The sequence below is a fragment of the Crinia signifera genome, chromosome 4 (genome assembly GCF_055691185.1).
Source record: "Crinia signifera chromosome 4, ASM5569118v1, whole genome shotgun sequence".
NCBI lineage: Eukaryota > Metazoa > Chordata > Amphibia > Anura > Myobatrachidae > Crinia > Crinia signifera.
Genome location: NC_139220.1, coordinates 335,921,057 through 335,945,652, shown reverse-complemented (window position 1 = coordinate 335,945,652; position 24,596 = coordinate 335,921,057). Strand labels below are relative to the sequence as shown.

The 24,596-nt window shown below is 47.3% G+C and overlaps 1 protein-coding gene across 10 annotated transcripts in view; it reads left to right on the top strand.

Annotated features, from left to right (window-relative positions):
- NYAP1 (neuronal tyrosine phosphorylated phosphoinositide-3-kinase adaptor 1) overlaps positions 1-23,539 on the top strand; it is an 89,626-nt gene extending 66,087 nt beyond the window's left edge. For all 10 annotated transcript variants that reach the window (XM_083185816.1, XM_083185809.1, XM_083185812.1 and 7 more), the window contains 5 exons: positions 5,747-6,027; positions 7,755-8,843; positions 8,960-9,139; positions 13,968-14,047; positions 15,601-23,539. In XM_083185816.1, the coding sequence (XP_083041942.1) occupies positions 5,747-6,027; positions 7,755-8,843; positions 8,960-9,139; positions 13,968-14,047; positions 15,601-15,852 (1,882 nt within the window). In that variant the 3' untranslated portion in view covers positions 15,853-23,539. The remainder of the gene's footprint in view (positions 1-5,746; positions 6,028-7,754; positions 8,844-8,959; positions 9,140-13,967; positions 14,048-15,600) is intronic.
- Positions 23,540-24,596: the final 1,057 nt, after the last annotated feature.

Here is a 24,596-nt window from a genome sequence, read left to right as displayed (position 1 = left end):
TGTCTGTCTCCCTGAGGCGGAGACGGACAGGGTTTCCGTTGCGCTAGCGACGGAGACTGAGACGCGCGTGCGCGTGAGACGCAACGGCGTCTCAGTCTCCTCGCTGGCGAGGCTGCTGGCGGGTCGCCAGCGCGTACGTTCTGGCGACCCGCCAGCAAGGATGGCAAACATAACATACTGTACCTGACTGATTCTCAGTGTAGATGGCTCGCTGACAGTGTAGATGGCTCACTGGCAGTGTAGGTGGCTCACTCTCAGAGTACCTGACTGATTCTCAGCAAAGGTGGCTCACTGACAGTGTAGGTGTCTCACTCTCAGAGTACATGACTGATTGTCAGTGTAGATGGCTCACTGACAGTGTAGATGGCTCACTGACAGTGTAGGTAGCTCACTCTCAGAGTACCTGACTGATTCTCAATGTAGATGGCTCGCTGACAGTGTAGGTGGCTCACTTACAGTGTAGGTGGCTCACTCTCAGAGTACCTGACTGATTCTCAGCAAAGGTGGCTCACTGACAGTGTATGTGGCTCACTGACAGTGTAGGTGGCCCACTCTCAGAGTACATGACTGATTGTCAGTGTAGATGGCTCACTGACAGTGTAGATGGCTCACTGACAGTGTAGGTGGCTCACTGACAGTGTAGGTGGCTCACTCTCAGAGTACCTGACTGATTCTCAGTGTAGATGGCTCGCTGACAGTGTAGATGGCTCACTGGCAGTGTAGGTGGCTCACTCTCAGAGTACCTGACTGATTCTCAGCAAAGGTGGCTCACTGACAGTGTATATGGCTCACTGACAGTGTAGGTGGCTCACTCTCAGAGTACATGACTGATTGTCAGTGTAGATGGCTCACTGACAGTGTAGATGGCTCACTGACAGTGTAGGTAGCTCACTCTCAGAGTACCTGACTGATTCTCAGTGTAGGTGGCTCACTGACAGTGTAGGTGGCTCACTGACAGTGTAGGTGGCTCACTCTCAGAGTACATGACTGATTGACAGTGTAGATAGCTCACTGGCAGTGTAGGTGGCTCACTCTCAGAGTACCTGACTGATTCTCAGGAAAGGTGGCTCACTGACAGTGTAGATGGCTCACTGACAGTGTAGGTGGCTCACTCTCAGAGTACCTGACTGATTCTCAGTGTAGATGGCTCGCTGACAGTGTAGATGGCTCACTGGCAGTGTAGGTGGCTCACTCTCAGAGTACCTGACTGATTCTCAGCAAAGGTGGCTCACTGACATTGTATGTGGCTCACTGACAGTGTAGGTGGATCACTGACAGTGTAGGTGGCTCACTCTCAGAGTACCTGACTGATTTTCAGTGTAGATGGCTCGCTGACAGTGTAGGTGGCTCACTGACAGTGTAGATGGCTCACTGACAGTGTAGGTGGCTCACTTTAAGAGTACCTGACTGATTCTCAGCAAAGGTGGTTCACTGACAGTGTAGGTGGCTCACTCTCAGAGTACCTGACTGATTCTCAGCAAAGGTGGCTCACTGACAGTGTATGTGGCTCACTGAGAGTGTAGGTGGCTCACTGGCAGTGTAGGTAGCTCACTCTCAGAGTACCTGACTGATTCTCAGCAAAGGTGGCTCACTGACAGTGTAGGTGGATCACTGACAGTGTAGGTGGCTCACTCTCAGAGTATCTGACTGATTCTCAATGTAGATGGCTCGCTGACAGTGTAGGTGGCTCACTGACAGTGTAGGTGTCTCACTCTCAGAGTACATGACTGATTCTCAGTGTAGGTGGCTCACTAACAGTGTAGATGGCTCGCTGACAGTGTAGATGGCTCACTGACAGTGTAGGTGGCACACTGACAGTGTAGGTGGCTCACTCTCAGAGTACCTGACTGATTCTCAGCAAAGGTGGCTCACTGACAGTGTATGTGGCTCACTGACAGTGTAGGTGGCCCACTCTCAGAGTACATGACTGATTGTCAGTGTAGATGGCTCACTGACAGTGTAGATGGCTCACTGACAGTGTAGGTGGCTCACTGACAGTGTAGGTGGCTCACTCTCAGAGTACCTGACTGATTCTCAGTGTAGATGGCTCGCTGACAGTGTAGATGGCTCACTGGCAGTGTAGGTGGCTCACTCTCAGAGTACCTGACTGATTCTCAGCAAAGGTGGCTCACTGACAGTGTAGGTGTCTCACTCTCAGAGTACATGACTGATTGTCAGTGTAGATGGCTCACTGACAGTGTAGATGGCTCACTGACAGTGTAGGTAGCTCACTCTCAGAGTACCTGACTGATTCTCAATGTAGATGGCTCGCTGACAGTGTAGGTGGCTCACTTACAGTGTAGGTGGCTCACTCTCAGAGTACCTGACTGATTCTCAGCAAAGGTGGCTCACTGACAGTGTATGTGGCTCACTGACAGTGTAGGTGGCCCACTCTCAGAGTACATGACTAATTGTCAGTGTAGATGGCTCACTGACAGTGTAGATGGCTCACTGACAGTGTAGGTGGCTCACTGACAGTGTAGGTGGCTCACTCTCAGAGTACCTGACTGATTCTCAGTGTAGATGGCTCGCTGACAGTGTAGATGGCTCACTGGCAGTGTAGGTGGCTCACTCTCAGAGTACCTGACTGATTCTCAGCAAAGGTGGCTCACTGACAGTGTATATGGCTCACTGACAGTGTAGGTGGCTCACTCTCAGAGTACATGACTGATTGTCAGTGTAGATGGCTCACTGACAGTGTAGATGGCTCACTGACAGTGTAGGTAGCTCACTCTCAGAGTACCTGACTGATTCTCAGTGTAGGTGGCTCACTGACAGTGTAGGTGGCTCACTGACAGTGTAGGTGGCTCACTCTCAGAGTACATGACTGATTGACAGTGTAGATAGCTCACTGGCAGTGTAGGTGGCTCACTCTCAGAGTACCTGACTGATTCTCAGGAAAGGTGGCTCACTGACAGTGTAGATGGCTCACTGACAGTGTAGGTGGCTCACTGACAGTGTAGGTGGCTCACTCTCAGAGTACCTGACTGATTCTCAGTGTAGATGGCTCGCTGACAGTGTAGATGGCTCACTGGCAGTGTAGGTGGCTCACTCTCAGAGTACCTGACTGATTCTCAGCAAAGGTGGCTCACTGACATTGTATGTGGCTCACTGACAGTGTAGGTGGATCACTGACAGTGTAGGTGGCTCACTCTCAGAGTACCTGACTGATTTTCAGTGTAGATGGCTCGCTGACAGTGTAGGTGGCTCACTGACAGTGTAGATGGCTCACTGACAGTGTAGGTGGCTCACTTTAAGAGTACCTGACTGATTCTCAGCAAAGGTGGTTCACTGACAGTGTAGGTGGCTCACTCTCAGAGTACCTGACTGATTCTCAGCAAAGGTGGCTCACTGACAGTGTATGTGGCTCACTGAGAGTGTAGGTGGCTCACTGGCAGTGTAGGTAGCTCACTCTCAGAGTACCTGACTGATTCTCAGCAAAGGTGGCTCACTGACAGTGTAGGTGGATCACTGACAGTGTAGGTGGCTCACTCTCAGAGTATCTGACTGATTCTCAATGTAGATGGCTCGCTGACAGTGTAGGTGGCTCACTGACAGTGTAGGTGTCTCACTCTCAGAGTACATGACTGATTCTCAGTGTAGGTGGCTCACTAACAGTGTAGATGGCTCGCTGACAGTGTAGATGGCTCACTGACAGTGTAGGTGGCACACTGACAGTGTAGGTGGCTCACTCTCAGAGTACCTGACTGATTCTCAGTGTAGGTGGCTCACTAACAGTGTAGATGGCTCACTGACAGTGTAGGTGGCCCACTCTCAGAGTACATGACTGATTGTCAGTGTAGATGGCTCACTGACAGTGTAGGTGGCTCACTGACAGTGTAGGTGGCTCACTCTCAGAGTACCTGACTGATTCTCAGTGTAGATGGCTCGCTGACAGTGTAGATGGCTCACTGACAGTGTAGGTGGCTCACTGGCAGTGTAGGTGGCTCACTCTCAGAGTACCTGACTGATTCTCAGCAAAGGTGGCTCACTGACAGTGTATATGGCTCACTGACAGTGTTGGTGGCTCACTCTCAGAGTACATGACTGATTGTCAGTGTAGATGGCTAACTGACAGTGTAGATGGCTCACTGACAGTGTAGGTAGCTCACTCTCAGAGTACCTGACTGATTCTCAGTGTAGATGGCTCGCTGACAGTGTAGGTGGCTCACTGACAGTGTAGGTGACTCACTCTCAGAGTACATGACTGATTCTCAGCAAAGGTGGCTCACTGACAGTGTCGATGGCTCACTGACAGTGTAGGTGGCTCACTCTCAGAGTACCTGACTGATTCTCAGTGTAGATGGCTCGCTGACAGTGTAGATGGCTCACTGGCAGTGTAGGTGGCTCACTCTCAGAGTACCTGACTGATTCTCAGCAAAGGTGGCTCACTGACATTGTATGTGGCTCACTGACAGTGTAGGTGGATCACTGACAGTGTAGGTGGCTCACTCTCAGAGTACATGACTGATTGTCAGTGTAGATGGCTCACTGACAGTGTAGATGGCTCACTGGCAGTGTAGATGGCTCACTCTCAGAGTACCTGACTGATTTTCAGTGTAGATGGCTCACTGACAGTGTAGATGGCTCACTGACAGTCTAGGTGGCTCACTTTAAGAGTACCTGACTGATTCTCAGCAAAGGTGGCTCACTGACAGTGTAGGTGGATCACTGACAGTGTAGGTGGCTCACTCTCAGAGTATCTGACTGATTCTCAGTGTAGATGGCTCGCTGACAGTGTAGGTGGCTCACTGACAGTGTAGGTGGCTCACTCTCAGAGTACATGACTGATTCTCAGTGTAGGTGGCTCACTAACAGTGTAGATGGCTCGCTGACAGTGTAGATGGCTCGCTGACAGTGTAGATGGCTCGCTGACAGTGTAGGCGGCTCACTCTCAGGGTACCTGACTGATTCTCAGTGTAGGTGGCTCACTAACAGTGTAGATGGCTCACTGACAGTGTAGGTGGCTCACTCTCAGAGTTCCTGACTGATTCTCAGTGTAGATGGCTCGCTGACAGTGTAGGTGGCTCACTGACAGTGTAGATGGCTCACTGACAGTGTAGGTGGCTCTCTCTCAGAGTTCCTGACTGATTCTCAGTGTAGATGGCTCGCTGACAGTGTAGGTGGCTCACTGACAGTGTAGATGGCTCACTCTCAGAGTACATGACTGATTCTCAGTGTAGATGGCTCACTGACAGTGTAGGTGGCACACTGACAGTGTAGGTGGCTCACTCTCAGAGTACCTGACTGATTCTCAGTGTAGGTGGCTCACTAACAGTGTAGATGGCTCACTGACAGTGTAAGTGGCTCACTCTCAGAGTTCCTGACTGATTCTCAGTGTAGATGGCTCGCTGACAGTGTAGGTGGCTCACTGATAGTGTTGGTGGCTCACTATCAGAGTACCTGACTGATTCTCAGTCTAGATGGCTCACTGACAGTGTAGGTGGCTCACTATCAGCATACTGTAGGTGGCCCACTTACTGAGTAGGGGCTTTCTCTCTGCATAGATTGCACATTCTAAGCATAGGTGTCTCATTCTCAGGATATGTGGCTTATTGTCAGCATATGTGGCTCATTCTCAGCATATGTGGCTCATTCTCAGCGTAGATTTTAACCATGTAATTTTACCCGATCTGAATATTGAGTCCCATACGTAACAATAATTACTTTGGGATGTTACTATTTCTTTTAAGCATTCATCTCTCTTCTCTCAGTGGCCATGACATGTCCTAATATTTCCTTTTAGCTCTGGCAAGGTTCGGGACATGGCCTCATTCCGTCGCCATTTCCGGATGGGTTTTATGACCATGCCAGCCTCTCAGGAGCGGGCTCCTCTTCCTTGTGCCAGTGCCATGGCCCCTCGATCCCATTCCTGTCACTCGGTGGGCAGTGCACCAGAAGAGAGTGGAAATGAAGTGGCCCCTCCTGGGAGGAGACCTCCAGCTAAACCCAAAAGAAATCCCAGCACAAAACTCAGCCTTGGAGGAGAGGGGAGAACAGCAGAGGAACGTCGGATCAGAAAAGAAGGTAAGGTCGTGTGAAGGCACATGCTTCTGGGTCCCTGGGTATGTTCTGTATCAGTCTAGATGTGCTAGAGTGTGGAAGTCTACTGGTAATATCCTACATAAACTGACCATAGCAAGCTCGCAGATGCACAATCCCAGCATAAGTTGAATGGAATTGTGCATTAGCATAGGGAAGTAAATCAGACCCTCAAAGCTGCTGTTGGTGGATACTTTCCATTCACCGAGTACCATGAGCAAATGTCTACATTCTGGTCACCATGCGCCATGAACAAATGTCTACATCCCATTCACCAGGTACCATGACCAAATGTCTACATCTCGGTCACCAGGTACCATGACCAAATGTCTACATCTCGGTCACCAAGTACCATGAGCAAATGTCTACATCCTGGTCACCAGGTACCATGACGAGAATGGACGCTATTACCATCAGGGCTGTGCTGGCCTGAATCCCTTAAAAGGGCTCAGGTGTCCAATCACCTGAGCAGGCTATAAATTAGTTAGCTGCGGTCTCTGGGCCCAGCCAGGTAACCCAGAAATCTCTGGGTGGAAGTGGTCATCTGCCAATCCGGAAGCCAGCAAACGTCGGGGCGGAAGTGCCTCTCTGGTTGCCAAGCCCCCAGGGGATATGGAGGCAGTTGGAGGAGACTGAGGACTGTCTCCTTCGCTGCCACAATGACGCCAATCAAGGAGGGCTACATCCTGGTCACCAGGTACCATGAGTAAATGTCTACATCCCATTCACCAGGTACCGTGAGCAAATGTCTACATCCCATTCACCAGGTACCATGAGCAAATATCTACATCGTGGTCACCAGGTACCATGGACAAATATTTCCAATATCTACATCCTGGTCAACAGGTACCATGAGCAAATGTCTACATCCCAGTCACCAGGTACCATGAGCAAATGTCTACATCCTGGTCACCAGGTACCATGAGCAAATGTCTACATCCCATTCACCAGGTACCATGAGCAAATGTCACCAGGTACCATGAGCAAATGTCTACATCTCAGTCACCAGGTACCATGAGCAAATGTCTACATCCCATTCACCAGGTACCATGAGCAAATGTCTACATCCCATTCACCAGGTACCATGACCAAATGTCTACATCTCGGTCACCAGGTATCATGAGCAAATGTCTACATCCCATTCACCAGGTACCATGAGCAAATGTCTACATCCCATTCACCAGGTATCATGAGCAAATGTCTACATCCCATTCACCAGGTACCATGACCAAATGTCTACATCCCAGTCACCAGGTACCATGAGCAAATGTCTACATCCCAGTCACCAGGTACCATGACCAAATGTCTACATCCCAGTCACCAGGTACCATGGACAAATATTTCAAATATCTACATCCTGGTCAACAGGTACCTTGAGCAGATGTCTACATCCCATTCACCAGGTACCATGACCAAATGTCTACATCCCATTCACCAGGTACCATGACCAAATGTCTACATCCCAGTCACCAGGTACCATGAGCAAATGTCACCAGGTACCTTGAGCAGATGTCTACATCCTGGACTCTCCAACTTACAATCTATATAATGCTCAACCTTTAACTGTGTTATTTGCATTCTGTTACAAAGTCATAATGGATTTCTATATTGTATCTGACAATGTATTATTTATTAAGTGGCACAAGGCTACATAAGAATCCTCTTTGTGGCCATTCATCTTTAACCCCAATTATGTTTTTTTTTTTTCATAGGGTCCCTTAAAAGTGCCTCTGACTCTCGCCGGATGCCCCCGCAGAAGCCACAGCGCAGCCCCCATACACATCTTTCTGCCTCCTTTGATGAGGCTTATGCCAACCGCCCTGCCTCCACATCAGCCATTCTCAATCACACCACTCGCAGCACTTCACCCTCCTTTGAAGAACCGGTGTACATTGAGATGGTAGGCAATGTCTCCCGAAGGCCTCCACCACCTCCCACCCCAGCACCCCCTGAAGAAGAGTCAGATGGTGAAGAGGAAGCTATTTATGAAGAAATGAAATACCCACTTCATGAAGAGCACCCATCACATCTACGACATCCTCAACGTCGACGGCCCCCGCCACCTAGAACTCCTGAAGTGGACATCCCTCCTCCATTTCCTAACCTGCTGCAGCATAGACCCCCCCTTTTAGGTGCACCAACTGGGAAAGGCCAAAAAATCCCAAAACCTTCGCAGTCTGCGTCATCTAAGCTGCCAGTCCCCCATAAAGAGATCCCAACCACTGCTTCCTCTTCCTCCATCCATCTGCCTCCATCTGGTCGCGCCCGCAGCCACTCGACACCTTTGCCCCCACAGGCATCTTCCCAACGCCGACCAGACTCTGAAATCCCAAGAGTGTCAGGGAGCTCACAGGAAAAAGGGGCATCAATGTTGCCTGTTCCCCACGGACACCCCCGGGACAAATCCCTTTCTTACACCATGGTATATTCTTCTGTCAAGGTGACCCATTCCCTTTTACCAGCCTCACAAATGGAGGAGAAAACGGAGAGGGAGATCTCAGTCTTGGCTGGACTTATCTGCCCAGCATCCCGTGTGTCAGGAACACAGCTCCCCAGTCGGCCTCCTTCAGCACACCTTCACCAGGGACAAGGGGAGCAGGCTTCTCCAGTTGTCTGGACATACCCTACAGGCAAGAGACCACCAGCATATGAAAACAGTATTAAGGGCTCAAGAACACCACTGGTTCAGGCCTCAGACTCCCGCATAGTCGGGGTCAGTGCTGCGGAGGAGGAAAGAGCTGGGTCAGTATGGGACCTGCAGAGGAGGATGTCTTGTGGACGGAGAAGCCAACTTGGAGAGCGTAAGTTGATATATTCAGCTTTTGGTGTTGGCAGGGGAAAATGGATCTGCTAACTGTGTTTTGTACCTCATCTTACGTGAGTTCATGACTACCTGTAATGGCTTGCATTTCCATAGCTTTGGCAGATGGACCCCGCGCCTGGAATGGTAATCCTGTGAAGCAGGATAAAGCAAGTCATGGGTCTGGTATCCCTGTTCGGAGTCAGCAAAGCCTGGATAGCGCGATTGCCCGAGGGGTGGCTCGTACTGGTCTTCCAATGCCTTGCCAGACCTTCCCCGCATGTCATCGGAGTGCGGGTACACATTCTCTTTATTATTGTCATTACCATTGTCTTTCATTGGCAGTCTCGTAAGTTGGATGGAACACTAGAGGCTGGAAGGAAGTTACTTAGGGTAGAAGCAGCACAAGAGGCCAGTACAGAGGTTAGGGGGGGGGGGCATGTGAAGGTTGGATGAAAGTCTGGTGGGGTACTGTACCCCTTTACAAAGGTAAGGAGGGGCACATGAGGCCAGTACAGAGGTTAGGGGGGGCACGTGAAGGTTGGATGGAAGTCTGGTTGGGTATTGGACCCCGTTACAGAGGTTAGGGGGGCATTTGAAGGACTAAGGAAGTCTGATTGGATATTGGACCCCGTTACAGAGGTTAGAAGCGGCACAGGAGGCCAGTACTAGGAGGGCCAATTGGAGGAAGTCTGAGTTTGGGAGGCCAGTCCAGAGGTTAGAAGGAGCATTTGAAGTATGGAGGAAAGTTTGATTAGGTGTAGAAGGCCAGTACAGAGGTTAGGGGGGGGGGCATTTGGAGGTTGCCAGGAAGTCTTATTGGGTATTGAACCCCATTTCAGTGTGAAAATGGGGCACAGGAAGCAAGTACAGAGGTTTAGTAGGGACACAGGAGGGCAGTACAGAGGTTAGTAGGGACACAGGAGGGCAGTACAGAGGTTAGTAGGGACACAGGAGGGCTAGTACAGAGGTTAGTAGGGACACAGGAGGGCAGTACAGAAGTTAGGGACACAGGAGGGCAGTACAGAGGTTAGTAGGGACACAGGAGGGCAGTACAGAGGTTAGTAGGGACACAGGAGGACAGTACAGAGGTTAGGAGGGACACAGGAGGGCAGTACAGAGGTTAGTAGGGACACAGGAGGGCAGTACAGAGGTTAGTAGGGACACAGGAGGGCAGTGCAGAGGTTAGGAGGGACACAGGAGGGAAGTGCAGAGGTTAGGAGGGACATAGGAGGGCAGTACAGAGGTTAGTAGGGACACAGGAGGGCAGTACAGAGGTTAGTAGGGACACAGGAGGGCAGTACAGAGGCTAGGAGGGGCACAGGAAGCAAGTACAGAGGTTTAGTAGGGACACAGGAGGGCAGTACAGAGGTTAGTAGGGACAAAGGAGGGCAGTACAGAGGTTAGTAGGGACACAGGAGGGCAGTACAGAGGTTAGTAGGGACACAGGAGGGCAGTACAGAGGTTAGTAGGGACACAGGAGGGCAGTACAGAGGTTAGGAGGGACACAGGAGGGCAGTACAGAGGTTAGTAGGGACACAGGAGGGCAGTACAGAGGCTAGTAGGGACACATGGGGGCAGTACAGAGGTTAGTAGGGACACAGGAGGGCAGTACAGAGGTTAGTAGGGACACAGGAGGGCAGTGCAGAGGTTAGGAGGGACACAGGAGGGCAGTGCAGAGTTTAGGAGAGACACAGGAGGGCAGTACAGAGGTTAGTAGGGACACAGGAGGGCAGTACAGAGGTTAGTAGGGACACAGGAGGGCAGTACAGAGGTTAGTAGGGACACAGGAGGGCAGTACAGAGGCTAGGAGGGACACAGGAGGGCAGTACAGAGGTTAGTAGGGACACAGGAGGGCAGTACAGAGGTTAGTAGGGACACAGGAGGGCAGTGCAGAGGTTAGTAGGGACACAGGAGGGCAGTACAGAGGTTAGGAGGGACACAGGAGGGCAGTACATAGGCTAGTAGGGACACATTAGGGCAGTACAGAGGTTAGTAGGGACACAGGAGGGCAGTACAGAGGTTAGTAGGGACACAGGAGGGCAGTGCAGAGGTTAGGAGGGACACAGGAGGGCAGTGCAGAGTTTAGGAGGGCAGTACAGAGGTTAGTAGGGACACAGGAGGGCAGTACAGAGGTTAGTAGGGACACAGGAGGGCAGTACAGAGGTTAGTAGGGACACAGGAGGGCAGTACAGAGGCTAGGAGGGACACAGGAGGGCAGTACAGAGGTTAGTAGGGACACAGGAGGGCAGTACAGAGGTTAGTAGGGACACAGGAGGGCAGTGCAGAGGTTAGGGACAGAGGAGGGCAGTACAGAGGTTAGTAGGGACACAGGAGGGCAGTACAGTGGCTAGGAGGGACACAGGAGGGCAGTACAGAGGCTAGTAGGGACACAGGAGGGCAGTACAGAGGTTAGGAGGGACACAGGAGGGCAGTACAGAGGTTAGTAGGGACACAGGAGGGCAGTACAGAGGTTAGTAGGGACACAGGAGGGCAGTACAGAGGTTAGTAGGGACACAGGATGGCAGTACAGAGGTTAGTAGGGACACAGGAGGGCAGTACAGAGGTTAGTAGGGACACAGGAGGGCAGTACAGAGGTTAGTAGGGATACAGGAGGGCAGTACAGAGGCCCACCCACCTTACCTGTTAACCTTTTGCAGTCCACAATTTTTTTTGCAATACAGTTTTAAATGTTTAAATCCATTGTAATTTATTTGTTTAAATAAAAAAATAGTCTACATAGAATATTGAACGATGTTAATGTCCTTATTGTAAATTGGCTCACCATTGCACCTGCTACTAGCGCCAGGGCTGTTGATCCTGACTATATATACATTTTCATCATTAGGTGCTACTTATACAAGCTTTTGTCTTAGGACCTGCTCATTGTTATGTTGTCTAAAATAAACTGGAGGGCATTATAATGGGATTCGGTATGAAATCCCGACGGTTAAAATCCCGACAGGGTCAAAATCCCGAATGGGTCATAATACCAACATGGACAAAATCCCGACATTTAAAATCTCGACAAGGACAAAATCCCGACATTTAAAATCCCGACAGGGTCAAAATACCGACATATAGAATGTACAGGTGAAACAGTCAACATGACTTTCCGTCGACAGGTCGCAAGGTTGACATGGGTTTTTCACTGTTTTTTTACCCGAATGTCGACACAGTCGACATGGACACAGTTGGAAGTGAACCACAGCCCCTTGCATAGCTCGCTTCGCTTGCAATGCGTCGGGCACACTATTTTATTCTCCCACCACGCCCTAGTGGATGGTAGGGCATGAAATACCGCCTGTCGGCACATGTCGGGTAAAAAAAACAGTGAAAAAAAAAATGTCGACCTTGCGACCTGTCGACGGAAAGTCATGTTGACTGTTTTACCTGTACATTCTATATGTCGGTATTTTGACCCTGTCGGGATTTTAAATGTCGGTATTTTGTCCTTGTCAGGATTTTAAATGTCGGGATTTTGTCCTTGTCGGGATTTTGTCCTTGTCGGGATTTTGTCCTTGTCGGTATTATGACCCATTCGGGATTTTGACCGTCGGGATTTTGACTGCATCCCATTTTAATGTGGCATAATATGAATATAAAGTGGAGGCATTATAGTGTGGCATAATATTAACTGGGACAATACAGAGTGGCATAATATGAAGTGAAGGCATTACAGTGTGGCATAACATAAATTGGAGGCACTATAGTGTGGCATAATATGAAGTGGAGGCACTATAGTGTGGCATAATATGAAGTGGAGGCACTATAGTGTGGCATAATATGAAATGTAGGGATTATAGTATGGCATAATATGAAGTGGAGGCACTATAGTGTGGCATAATATGAAGTGTAGGCACTATAGTATGGCATAATATGAAGTGGAGGCACTATAGTATGACATAATATGAAGTGGAGGCACTATAGTGTGGCATAATATGAAATGGAGGCACTATAGTGTGGCATAATATGAAGTGTAGGCACTATAGTATAACATAATATGAAGTGGAGGCACTGTAGTGTGGCATAATATGAAATGGAGGCACTATAGTGTGGCATAATATGAAGTGGAGGCACTGTAGTGTGGCATAATATGAAGTGGAGGCACTATAGTATGGCATAATATGAAGTGGAGGCACTATAGTATGGCATAATATGAAATGGAGGCACTATAGTATGGCATAATATGAAATGGAGGCACTATAGTATGGCATATTATGAAGTGGAGGCACTATAGTGTGGCATAATATGAACTGGGGCACTGTAATGTGGCACAGTATGAAGTGGAGGCACTGTAGTGTGGCATAATATGAAGTGGAGGCACTATATATATGACAATATGAAGTGGAGGCACTGTAGTGTGGCATAATATGAAGTGGAGGCACTATAGTGTGGCATAATATGAAGTGGAAACATTATAGTGTGGCATAATATGAAGTGTAGGGATTATAATGTGGTATAATATGAAGTGGAGGCACCATAGTATGGCATAATATGAACTGGGGCGCTGTAATGTGGCACAGTATGAAGTGGATGCACTATAGTATGGCATAATATGAAGTGGAGGCACTATAGTATGGCATAATATGAAGTGGAGGCACTATAGTGTGGCATAAAATAAACTACGGACTACTATGGGGCATAATATTAACGACCACTGAGGAGAGGTGTTTCTTTAGAAGCATTGGGACAGGGACCCCATCATTATGTACTGTAGCTTTGGGACCCACAACATTCTCGCTATGCCCTTGCCATGGCTCCAGTGTCCCCCAATAGTCATCTATTGGGTGTACTGAAAAGCATCTGGATTTCTGCTTATTGTAGGCCTTTATCCCTGCAGCTGGGCGTTCAGTACAGTACATCCCTCTGATTGGTAGGCTGTGATGAGCAGGGCCCTCCGTACCCCGGCCACCTACTCTGCCAGTTCCTTGTTCCTGCTTTGTCCCTGACTCTGTATGGTTTGTGCTGACACGTGTCTGAAGCTGCGGAGTGGAGGCTCTCAGACCAGCACCTTGCCTAGGACCTCATAGCGTCTGTGCATGGTATCATTGCCTTCTGTCTCCTACTGCCGTCTAGTGGTCATTTGGTATAAATACATGTTTTTCCTCTCAACATTGTGCAGATTTTGGAGGTAATTATCGCCTTGGCCGTTCTGCCTCCACGTCAGGAGTGCGACAGTCGTCTGTCCAGAGACAAAGTCAGGTATTTCCTCCCCGCCACCACGATCACAGATCATCTCTCTTCCCTGCAGAACATTACTCCCTGTCTGCTTTCTCCATCTGCGGCTTCCATACTCCTGTATGCAGATCATCTCACATTCCTGCAGAGCATTTCTCTCTGTCTGGTATCTCCATCTGCGGCTTTCATACTCCTGTATGCAGATCATCTCTCTTCCCTGCAGAGCATTACTCTCTGTCTGCTTTCTGTAACTGCGGCTTCCATCCTCCTGTATGCAGATCATCTCACATTCCTGCAGAGCATTACTCTCTGTCTGCTTTCTGTAACTGGCTTCCATACTCCTGTATGCAGATCATCTCTCTTCTCTGCAGAGCATTACTCTCTGTCTGCTTTCTGTAACTGCGGCTTCCATCCTCCTGTATGCAGATCATCTCACATTCCTGCAGAGCATTACTCTGTCTGCTTTCTGTAACTGGCTTCCACACTCCTGTATGCAGATCATCTCACATTCCTGCAGAGCATTACTCTCTGTCTGCTTTCTGTAACTGGCTTCCATCCTCCTGTATGCAGATCATCTCACATTCCTGCAGAGTATTACTACCTGTCTGCTGTCTGTAACTGGCTTCCATCCTCCTGTATGCAGATCATCTCACATTCCTGCAGAGTATTACTACCTGTCTGCTGTCTGTAACTGCTGCTTTTGCCATATGCACAGGTCAATTCAACTATCTGCAGAACATCACTCTCTCTACTGCTTCTCTGTATCTACTGCTTTTTTCATGATGTATGCAGATCATTTCACCTATCTGAAGAGCATTACACCCTCTGCTCTTCCCTGTAACTGCTGCTTCTGTCATCATATACACAGATCATCTGTCCTCTCTGCAGAGCATTACTCCCTCTGCTTTTTACTCTAAGGGCTGCTTCCTTCATCATTTATGCAGACCATCTCACCTCGCTGCAGAGCATTACACCTTCAGCTTTCCCAGTAGCTGCTGCTTCCTTCATCATATATGCAGACCATCTCACCTCTCTGCAGAGCATTGCTCCCTCTGCTTTCCCAGTAGCTGCTGCTTCTGTCATCATACATGCAGACCATCTCCCCTTCTGCAGAGCATTACTCCCTCTGCTTTTTACTGTAACTGCTGCTTCTGTCGTCATATGTGCAGGTCCTTTCCCCTCTCTGCAGAGCATTGCTCCCTCTGCTTTCCCAGTAACTGCTGCTTCTGTCGTCATATACACAGATCATGTCACCTCTCTGCAGAGCATTTCTCCCTCTACTTTTCACTGTAACGACTGCTTCCTTCATCATATATGCAGACCATCTCACCTCACTGCAGAGCATTACACCTTCAGCTTTTCCTTATACCTGCTGCTGTTTTCTTCATATATGCAGATCATCTCACCTTTCTGCAGAGCATTACTCCCTCTCCTTTTCCCAGTAGCTGCTGCATCTGTCGCTATATACCCAGAGCATCTCACTTCTCTGCAGAGCATTACCCCCTTGCTTCTCCCTGTTGCCCTCCATGCACTTCAGGTTACTGACTCCTGACATCACGTCTCGTCCCCCCCGCCAGGCTGTCCTGTCTCCCACCCCGTCAGCGCCTGCAGGTGGCCGGGAACGTGACGGAAAGCTGCAGGAGGTCATCGAGAGGAAGAGATTTCTGTGCCATGAGATCAAGTCCCGGCAGCCGAGGGCAGAGAGGGGACTATGCAAGCAGGAGAGCCTGCCCATTCTGCCCAGCTGGAAGCGGGGCTCTGAGGTCCGGAAAGGGGGCACCCCACCTTGCCATCGGCAGCAGGCTGTTCTGTGGGACACTGCCATCTGAGAGCATTCACCCCCTCTCTGTACCCGGGGGCGCTGGCCGAAACCCTGTGGTGAGGGTAGGGAGGAGAAGATATGGGTAGGAGAGGTGGGGAGAGATGTTCTGCAGATAACCAGATGCAATCATCTGCAGGAGAGAGAGGGAGTTCCTAATGGACATGAAACACTGGATGGGGAGGGGGGGGGGGGTCTTATTTAAAAAAAATGAATAATGGGGGGTTGTTCTAAAGTTAGTGTCAAGTAAGGTTAGGAAGGGCATTGGTGATCTGGGTACGGGAGGGTCCCCTGAGGCACGAACGTGATCTCCACCAGTCACTGGGGTCCTACTAGGGGAAAACCTTACAAACATGGTCAAGGGCTAACTAAGCAGGAATCTGGGGGTCCTGCCTGTGTCAGGGGGTCACTCTGCAGAGCTTCCCTTCCAATGGCAGTCACACGAGACAAGGACTAATACTCAGCACTGCGCACACTGTACCGTACCTGCTGTGGGATAACGCAAGATACAACTACACTATAACCAATAGGAATCCTGTGTGTGTGACACTATTATCCCATCAGAGGGGTCACTGACCCTATAACCAATAGGAATCCTGTGTGTGTGTGTGACACTATTATCCCATCAGAGGGGTCACTGACCCTATAACCAATAGGAATCCTGTGTGTGTGACACGATTATCCCATCAGAGGGGTCACTGACCCTATAACCAATAGGAAACCTGTGTGTGTGACACTATTATCCCATCAGAGGGGTCACTGACCCTATAACCAATAGGAAACCTGTGTGTGTGACACTATTATCCCATCAGAGGGGACACTGACCCTATAACTTATAGGTATCCTGTGTGTGTGACACTATTATCCCATCAGATGGATCACTGACCCTATAACTTATAGGTATCCTCCTGTCTGTGTGACACTATTATCCCATCAGAGGGGTCACTGACCCTATAACCAATAGGAATCCTGTGTGTGTGACACTATTATCCCATCAGAGGGGTCACTGACCCTATAACCAATAGGAAACCTGTGTGTGTGACACTATTATCCCATCAGAGGGGTCACTGACCCTATAACCAATAGGAATCCTGTGTGTGTGACACTATTATCCCATCAGAGGGGTCACTGACCCTATAACCAATAGGAAACCTGTGTGTGTGACACTATTATCCCATCAGAGGGGACACTGACCCTATAACCAATAGGAAACCTGTGTGTGTGTGACACTATTATCCCATCAGAGGGGTCACTGACCCTATAACCAATAGGAATCCTGTGTGTGTGACACTATTATCCCATCAGAGGGAACACTGACCCTATAACCAATAGGAATCCTGTGTGTGTGTGACACTATTATCCCATCAGAGGGGACGCTGACCCTATAACTTATAGGTATATTGTGTGAGACACTAGTATCCCATCAGAGGAAGACACAGACCCTATAACTTAAAGGTAACCTGTGTGTGTGACACTATTATCCCATCAGAGGGGACACTGACCCTATAACTTATAGGTATCTTGTGTGTGTGTGACACTATTATCCCATCAGAGGGGACACTGACCCTATAACGTATAGGTATCGTGTGTGTGTGTGTGTGTGTGAGTGAGACACTAGTATCCCATCAGAGGAATACACAGACCCTATAACTTAAAGGTAACCTGTGTGTGTGACACTATTATCCCATCAGAGGGGACACTGACCCTATAACTTATAGGTATCCTGTGTGTTAGACACTAGTATCCCATCAGAGGGGACACTGACCCTATAACTTATAGGTGTCCTGTGTGTGAGACACTAGTATCCCATCAGAGGGGGCACTGATCCTATAACTTATAGGTATCCTGTGTGTGTGACACTATTATCCTATCAGAGGGGTCAATGACCCTATAACTTAAAGGTATCCTGTGTGTGTGTGTGTGTGTGTGTGTGTGTGTGTGTGTGTGTGTGTGTGTGTGTGTGTGTGTGTGACACTATTATCCCATCAGAGGGGACACTGACCCTATAACTTATAGGTATCCTGTGTGTTAGACACTAGTATCCCATCAGAGGGGTCACTGACCCTATAACTTATAGGTGTCCTGTGTGTGAGACACTAGTATCCCATCAGAGGGGGCACTGATCCTATAACTTATAGGTATCCTGTGTGTGTGACACTATTATCTCATCAGAGGGGACACTGACCCTATAACTTAAAGGTATCCTGTGTGTGTGTGTGTGTGTGTGTGTGTGACACTATTATCCCATCAGAGGGGACACTGACCCTATAACTTATAGGTATCCTGTGTGGGTGTGTCACTATTATCCCATCAGAGGGGACACTGACCCTATAACTTATAGGTATCCTGTGTGTGTGACACTATTATCCCATCAGAGGGGACACTGATCCTATAACTTATAGGTATCCTGTGTGTGACACTATTATCCCATCAGAGGGGACACTGACCCTATAACTTATAGGTATCCTGTGTGTGTGACACTATTATCCCATCAGAGGGGACACTGACCCTATAACGTATAGGTATCCTGTGTGTGTGTGACACTATTATCCCATCAGAGGGGACACTGACCCTATAACGTATAGGTATCCTGTGTGTGTGTGTGTGTGTGTGTGTGTGTGACACTATTATCCCATCAGAGAGGACACTGACCCTATAACTTATAGGTATCCTGTGTGTGTGTGACACTATTATCGCATCAGAGGGGACACTGACCCTATAACTGTGCCCTTAACTACCTGCCCCTTGACTTCTTCATGTGTCATCAAGATCATGCTACATGCTTTCTACATGCCCATTATACTATACCTTTTCATATGCCCTTTTCTTGCCCATCAGACCTTTTAGTTTGCCTATTGGGGATCCCAACATGCATCAGACCATCAGACCCTACCACATATACTTCAGACCACCACACATGCCCATCACACCTTCCCACATATCCTTCAGACCACCACACATGCCCATCACACCTTCCCAAATATCCTTCAGACCACCACACATGCCCATCACACCTTCCCACATATCCTTCAGACCACCACACATGCCCATCACACCTTCCTAAATATCCTTCAGACCACCACACATGCCCATCACACCTTCCCAAATATCCTTCAGACCACCACACATGCCCATCACACCTTCCCAAATATCCTTCAGACCACCACACATGCCCATCACACCTTCCTAAATATCCTTCAGACCACCACACATGCCCATCACACCTTCCCAAATATCCTTCAGACCACCACACATGCCCATCACACCTTCCCAAATATCCTTCAGACCACCACACATGCCCATCACACCTTCCTAAATATCCTTCAGAATACCACACATGCCCATCACACCTTCCCAAATATCCTTCAGACCACCACACATGCCCATCACACCTTCCCAAATATCCTTCAGACCACCACACATGCCCATCACACCTTCCCAAATAGCCTTTAGACCACCACACATGCCCATCACACCTTCCCAAATATCCTTCAGAATACCACACATGCCCATCACACCTTCCCAAATATCCTTCAGACCACCACACATGCCCATCACACCTTCCCAAATATCCTTCAGACCACCACACATGCCCATCACACCTTCCCAAATAGCCTTTAGACCACCACACATGCCCATCACACCTTCCCAAATATCCTTCAGAATACCACACATGCCAATCACACCTTCCCAAATATCCTTCAGACCACCACACATGCCCATCACACCTTCCCAAATATCCTTCAGACCACCACACATGCCCATCACACCTTCCCAAATATCCTTCAGAATACCACACATGCCCATCACACCTTCCCAAATATCCTTCAGACCACCACACATGCCCATCACACCTTCCCAAGTATCCTTCAGACCACCACAAATGCCCATCACACCTTCCCAAATATCCTTCAGACCACCACACATGCCCATCACACCTTCCCAAATATCCTTCAGACCACCACACATGCCCATCACACCTTCCCAAATATACTTCAGACCACCACACATGCCCATCACACCGTCCCAAATATCCTTCAGAATACCACACATGCCCATCACACCTTCCCAAATAGCCTTTAGACCACCACACATGCCTATCACACCTTCCCAAATATCCTTCAGACCACCACACATGCCCATCACACCTTCCCAAATATCCTTCAGACCACCACACATGCCCATCACACCTTCCCAAATATCCTTCAGACCACCACACATGCCCATCACACCTTCCCAAATATCCTTCAGACCACCACACATGCCCATCACACCTTCCCAAATATCCTTCAGACCACCACACATGCCCATCACACCTTCCCAAATATCCTTCAGAATACCACACATGCCCATCACACCTTCCCAAATATCCTTCAGACCACCACACATGCCCATCACACCTTCCCAAGTAGCACTGACACCTGCTGGTCACAGCCCAGTATGGCAAGGGTGGGATTGTGTCACCAATGGAAGTGGGTCCTCCGCAGCTGGATTATGGAAGTGGGTCCTTCAGACCACCACACATGCCCATCACACCTTCCTAAATATCCTTCAGACCACCACACATGCCCATCACACCTTCCCAAATATCCTTCAGACCACCACACATGCCCATCACACCTTCCCAAATATCCTTCAGACCACCACACATGCCCATCACACCTTCCTAAATATCCTTCAGACCACCACACATGCCCATCACACCTTCCCAAATATCCTTCAGACCACCACACATGCCCATCACACCTTCCCAAATATCCTTCAGACCACCACACATGCCCATCACACCTTCCTAAATATCCTTCAGAATACCACACATGCCCATCACACCTTCCCAAATATCCTTCAGACCACCACACATGCCCATCACACCTTCCCAAATATCCTTCAGACCACCACACATGCCCATCACACCTTCCCAAATATCCTTCAGACCACCACACATGCCCATCACACCTTCCCAAATATCCTTCAGACCACCACACATGCCCATCACACCTTCCCAAATATCCTTCAGAATACCACACATGCCCATCACACCTTCCCAAATATCCTTCAGACCACCACACATGCCCATCACACCTTCCCAAGTATCCTTCAGACCACCACAAATGCCCATCACACCTTCCCAAATATCCTTCAGACCACCACACATGCCCATCACACCTTCCCAAATATCCTTCAGACCACCACACATGCCCATCACACCTTCCCAAATATACTTCAGACCACCACACATGCCCATCACACCGTCCCAAATATCCTTCAGAATACCACACATGCCCATCACACCTTCCCAAATAGCCTTTAGACCACCACACATGCCTATCACACCTTCCCAAATATCCTTCAGACCACCACACATGCCCATCACACCCTCCCAAATATCCTTCAGAATACCACACATGCCCATCACACCCTCCCAAATATCCTTCGGTCCACCACACATGCCCATCACACCCTCCCAAATATCATTTGGACCACCACACATGCCCATCACACCAAACCACATGTCCATCAGACATTCCCACATATCCTCCAGACCACCACACATGCCCATCACACCAAACCACATGTCCATCAGATATCCTCCAGACCATCACACATGCCCATCACACCAAACCACATGTCCATCAGACATTCCCACATATCCTCCAGACCACCACACATGCCCATCACACCAAACCACATGTCCATCAGATATCCTCCAGACCATCACACATGCCCATCACACCAAACCACATGTCCATCAGACATTACCACAATCCCACATATCCTCCAGACCATCACACATGCCCATCACACCAAACCACATGTCCATCAGACATTCCCACATATCCTCCAGACCACCACACATGCCCATCAGACAGTGTTGAGGGCAATACGCAGTGCACTCTTTTCATAATATTGACTGAAATCCAACTACATCATCTCACAAAATCCTACCAAATGTTCAGTTCAAGGGAATGGGGCTGCAGGTCACGGCGAGCCCCCAACCTATCCTGGACCCTTACACCATTTACCACCGTCCTTTTTTTCCTGTTGATAGCTGGGTAACATTGTTACTTTAGCAGGGCAGAGGGAACATCTACTATAAGGGGTGATGGGGAAAAAAATCTAACAGTTTAGGGTGCAGTGGTCCTCTTACTTATCCTATATTAAGATTGTTCATATCTGGTTGCCATGGGTAATGCACATTGCGGGTTGGTAGCGAGTAACCCCCATTGTCTTATGTCAGCAAAGGCTCTTTACAGACTGCTATGGATGGCCTAAAAATGTAACAAGCCGAAATGCTGAATATCCATTTTTATTAACAATATCCACCAAAACTGAGTGTTACTACGAAAACATAAAACCTACTCCATTTATTTATAGGGTCATTTTTCTGAACTGTAATAATACTATTTCAAATATTTATTCATGTATATAAACATTTTTGTATATAGAAGGAAATGGTGAGGAGTAGAAGATTGTAATGAACGTAGCTTCAATGTCATTCGTGTATATCAGTTATGGTTTTTTAACATTTTTGCAGCATATTTTTCATTTCCATGAAATTTGACGCAGTACGTAATTTTCTCAAGTGCATTATAGCTTTTTTATTTTTATTTTTTAATTATCTTATTTAATATTTATTTTATTTAGAAAACGTCCATATTTTCTATTTTGTTGCAAAAAAACATGTCATTTCGTTAAGCTAACGTATTTTTTTGTCCTTTTAATATAATGTTTTTTTATGAATGCTTATTTTTTTTATTTCACTTTAATATATTTGAAGATAAAGATTATGGTAAACAATTCTCTAACTTTCATTATGTACCTATTTATTCTTATATGTATTTATATATTTATTTCAGTATTCATTTATATATTTATTAATTTAAGTATGTACGTTTTTATTTATATATGAATTAATGAATGTATTTATTTATTTATTTATCAATTTATTTATTTCTATTTATTCTTATATTTACATATGAATTTCAGATGATCTATTTAAAAAAAAAATTCTTGTATGGAAATTCGCTCTGGCTCTGATATACAAGACGATTTTATTCTGTATCTCATCTTCCCTTACTTTTACGTAACAATTTAAATCGATTTTTATTAAATAGTTTATGATCTAGCAATGCATGTGCATTGAATCTTAATATATCTGTTATGTAATCTTTTAATATATTTATTTGTTTTAATTCTGTTAAACTCATCGATTACCGTGGCAACTGAATTATTTGTATTTCATTCCTTTTGGTTTGTTTTTTTTCACATCTTTAAGAATGTATTTACAGTTAAGCACCTTGAATTGACGCATAAAATCCTTCTGAATGTAATCTAAATATATTTTCTACTTTAATTAAATGTTCTTATCAGATATTAAAAAAAAAAAATCACTCCATTTAACCCGTTGATATAACTTTTTAATTTAAGCAATCTACTAGATTGTTTTTTTTTGTTTTTTTTTTACTTTTTCTATACTTAAAGCTGAATATATATATATCTATATTTGTGTCTGTGGTAAAGTACTCCGTTGTTAAATTTAACAGAAATATTTTGTTTATGAGTTTTTACCGATATTTTTTTTTTATTTATTTCTCTCATTTTACATTTCTCTAGAAGGAAATTAATTGTACCGTTTAGGGCAAAAAATATGGAAGAATGTGTAACCGAGAATAAAAATAAAAAATCAATTTTACAGATACTGTCTGTTTTTCTGAATTTATCATTACGCGGGGAATTATAGAATTTTTTCAGATTATCCTTGAATGCAAATTTATTTGGTTCTACGTAACCTTTACCAAATAAGGGTCCAAATGATCAAAGGTTTCCCTTATAAATAAAATACAGTAGATATTGTGTATAGTTCAGTGCAAGGACAGGCATATAGACCAGAGAAATATCTACTGCTATATTGTTTGCAACTTGCATTGAATTTTTTTTTTTTCCGTAGTTTAAAAATCAGAATTTTTTTTATTTCATGAAAAAAATATTTGAACATTTTCCATTTTAGATATTATTATTCTATTATTTATATGTGGCCACAGGGGATCCTCACTACCTTACAGAAACAGAAAAGTATGAGCAAAGCAAGAAAAACACAGGGCATTGCTGGACACGGGGATGTGCCGCGTGCAACGTTGTTGTATCCAAATAAGCAGCAATCAGAGCACCCAGCGGTTAGGCACAAGGGTCTGCACTGGGGAGGGGATGATAATATAACACACATCAGGGAGGAGGGCCCTGCTTGAGAGAGCACACAAGGCCTGATTCAGGTTGGCACATTCGCTGACTAGTGAGCACATAAACACCACCTGACCGAATGCATTTATCCCGTATGGTATTTGATGCCCAACGCCGCTCTCTCCACCATAATCCAGCTGCGGAGGACGCACTTCCATTGGTGACACAATCTCACCCTTGCCATACTGGGCTGTGACCAGCAGGTGTCAGTGCAAGTCTGGGCTATATTATCCATATCCCAGCCTGACCATTTTATTCTTTAAGGGGATGTGGACATGCTGTGATAACATCGGCCCAACTCGCAAGGCGATAAGAGACTACATCCCATGGATGTGTCATTTGTCACATGCAGTGACTGAGCTTGTGATCGAGCTCTGTCCCGGCTACGGGTCCACGCTAGGGAGGTCAATCCCGGGATCGCGGGATCCGAGGATTTGGGCCTAAAATGAAGTCTTCCAGTCCCAGGATTGGAGGTTTAGTGCCCGATTGCAAAATACCGGCAGGCAGAAGTGCTGC